The 3,120-nt window shown below is 46.6% G+C and overlaps 1 protein-coding gene across 1 annotated transcript; it reads right to left on the minus strand.

The window, feature by feature from the left end:
• Nucleotides 1–542: 542 nt before the first annotated feature.
• LOC311183707 (C-X-C chemokine receptor type 2-like) lies at nt 543–1,726 on the minus strand. The gene has a single exon (XM_084253266.1). It carries the CDS (start codon nt 1,709–1,711, stop codon nt 596–598), a length of 1,116 nt encoding a protein of 371 aa, XP_084109392.1. The 5' UTR covers nt 1,712–1,726; the 3' UTR covers nt 543–595.
• Nucleotides 1,727–3,120: the final 1,394 nt, after the last annotated feature.

Here is a 3,120-nt window from a genome sequence, read left to right on the forward strand (position 1 = left end):
AATTTTCTAGAATTTTATGAGCTGGTTGTTCATCCCATCACATGAAATCACCATGGGAGCATTTACACCAGGGAGTCCAGGGACTGCTTTACAGCACAACTTTTCTCTAGAAAGTGGTTTAGGTCTTGTTAGTCATAACTGATGATATGGTCACTTCGAGGGGAGTCTTAGAAAGTGAGTGTCTGTCATCTTTGGCCTCTCTCTCAGGAGTTGGGCTTTACTGGCAAGCAGGGAAAGGAAGAGTTAAGGGGGCAACTCATAGTGTTTGCCACTAATGGCTCTCAATGGTGGGAACATTTTGCAGTCATTCAAAAAATGTCCTTAAAATACTCCAAAGACAGAATGCTGTGGGGTCAGTGGCAGGATGGACAGAGCTCTAGCAGTTGACAGTAATTACACAGTAAGGGGTGGGGCACCAGGCAGGCTTACTAAACCATACAATGGGGCCTGGTAAGAATATGGCTTCAGCAACTTCCTGTGCCACAATGGGGGCTGCCTTGGCACAGAGGCCATGATCATCCAGTGCCCATGAGCCTTGGCATGAGATGCTGAAAGGAAGGGAGGAGCCTCAAGGGGCTGCCATGGGGGTGGGGTTTTAAAGGGTCGTTGAAGTGTTCCCTGAAGAAGAGCCAACAAAGGAAGGCCTGCCCTCCTTGGCCAAGTACTCCTTGCTGATCAGGCCATGGCTGGCCATGATCCTGAGGAGGCCATGGCGAAACTTCTGGCCAATGAAGGCGTAGATGAAGGGATTGAGGCAGCTGTGCAAAAAGCCCAGAATCTCAGTGGCATCCAGGGCCCGGCCAATGTGTTTGCGCCGTGGACAGGTATCCTGGATCACATGCAACCTCATGAGCGTGTCCGCCACCAGCACCAGGTTGTAGGGCAGCCAGCAGAGCAGGAAGACGAGCACCACAGCAAAGATGACCCGCATGGCCCGATGCTTCTGCCCCATGTGGGCGGCAAACAGTGTGCGCAGGGTGAATCCATAGCAGAACAGCATGACCAGCAGTGGCGCGAGGAAGCCAAAGGTCTGGGTCAGGGCCCGCATGATAATCCGCAATTTTGTTGTATTAGCCCCCATGTCCTCATAGCAGACTGGGCTGGAAAGGGGTGGTTTATAGACCTCACGGAACAAAAACAAAGGCAGAGATAGGAGCAGGGACAAGGTCCAGATGCCTAGGCAGATGAACTTGACCCAATGCCGCTTCTGGGTCAGTGTGCGTGTGGCGTGGACAATGGCCAGGTAGCGGTCCATGCTGATGCAGGCCAGCAGTAGAATACCACTATAGAAATTGACTTCCTTTAGGAGTGAGACGAGCTTACACAAGGTTGTGCCAAAGATCCAGCCCTTTGTCTTGGAAGCAGCCCAGATAGGCAGGGTCAAGGCAAAGAGGAGGTCGGCCACGGCCAGGTTCAGCAAGTAGACATCGGTGACAGAGCGGCTGACCTGGCTGTATAACACGACCAGAATCACTAGAAAGTTCCCCAGCAGGCTCAGCAGGAACACCAGAGCATATAAAACAACCACTGCATACTTGTTGAGAGTCTCAGTGTCTACCGGACAGGGGCTATAAAAGTCTTCTTCTGTGGGTGGGCTGCCAGTGAAATTCTCAAACTCCATCCACATATCAGTACTATTCCATACATTTTCCAAGACAATGCTCATGGTTTGCTCTAATGGAAAGATTAAAAGGAAAGAAAGGTGATTCATTACTCAGATTTATGTTCACTATGCTCAAAGAGAAAAACAATTACTAGATATTGTTGCCTTCCTGGTCACTTGGCAACCACAGATCCCTTCTTTTGCCTCCATCTGGGACTCCTGTAGAGGTCAGTTTCAGTGTTTTCAGCCTTCCCCAACTCTAGCCCTGGCCTGAATATAGGATAAGAAGGACTGCAGGGAAAAAACCTTTGCTAGAGCCCCAACTCTACCTCCATTCTACCTCTGTCTTCTCTTCAGCCTTTTCCATCCTTGACCGCCTGTCCAGTCACCAAGAGAACCAGGTTGGTTTTACAATTCAGGGCAGTACCAGCATTAAGGAAAATGGAGGGAATCAAGTCTATTCCTGGATGTCCCTTCCTACATTATTTTCCCTCTTATGTTCTTCCTGATTCTTATTTAATTTTCTTAAAATCTACTGAGGGAAGGAAATGATAGCAAAAAAATTGCATTAAAGTCTAACTTAAGCCTTCTCTTTAAAGGAGTAATAAATAGTTTGGTCCGCTGCCTAAAGGAAGTTTAAGCATTTGAGAGCAGTCCCATATTCCCTGAAGTTACCACTTAAACATCCACAGAATTCAGTAGTTTTCAAATATTTTTTCAATTATGAAACACTTTTGCTGTGTCACAACAAAATCTTAGCAGAAAACCCAAGATGTGAAATAAATAAAAGTTCACCTGCTGTGGAAAGAGGGTGTGCTGCTACTCTTACCCAGACAGTCTCAAAAGTGGTCCCCCTGCTAAGTCTCAGGGTTCTCCAGAAGATAGTCTGAAAACCTTTGGAAAATTACTGAGCCTGGAAATAAGGATACCTGGCACCCAGTCCTCATTCTATCCTGATGGTGTCATTACTAAGTGTTGTGACCTGAGTGAGTCCTTTCACCTATATGAAGTTCCATTTTCAGGAACTCTCCTGCACTGCTGGTGGGGGTGCACACTGGTCCAACCACTGTGGAAAGCTGTGTGGAGATTCGGTCAACCTGCTAAAGATGGAGCTTCCATATGACCCAGCAATTCCACTCCTAGGTATTTACCCAAAGGACACAGAACATTTATTCAAAAGGGCACCTGCACCCCTATGTTTATAGCAACACTATTTACAATAGCCAAGCTATGGAAACAACCCAAATGCCCCAAAACAGATGACTGTAAGATGTGGTACATATACACCATGGAATATTACTCAGCATTCAAAAAAGATAAACTCATGCCATTTGCAGCAACATGGATGGCGCTGGAAGGGATCATGCTCAGCGAAATAAGCCAGAAAGAAAAAGAAAAGTACCAGATGGTCTCACTCATAGCAGGAATTTAGAAACCTAAATAAGGGGCCAGGAAAAAGACTACTTATAATAAAGTAAAAATCAAAATCAACTGTAAACCAGAGATACACTATGGAG

The sequence above is a fragment of the Talpa europaea genome (genome assembly GCF_964194135.1).
Source record: "Talpa europaea genome assembly, chromosome: 1".
NCBI lineage: Eukaryota > Metazoa > Chordata > Mammalia > Eulipotyphla > Talpidae > Talpa > Talpa europaea.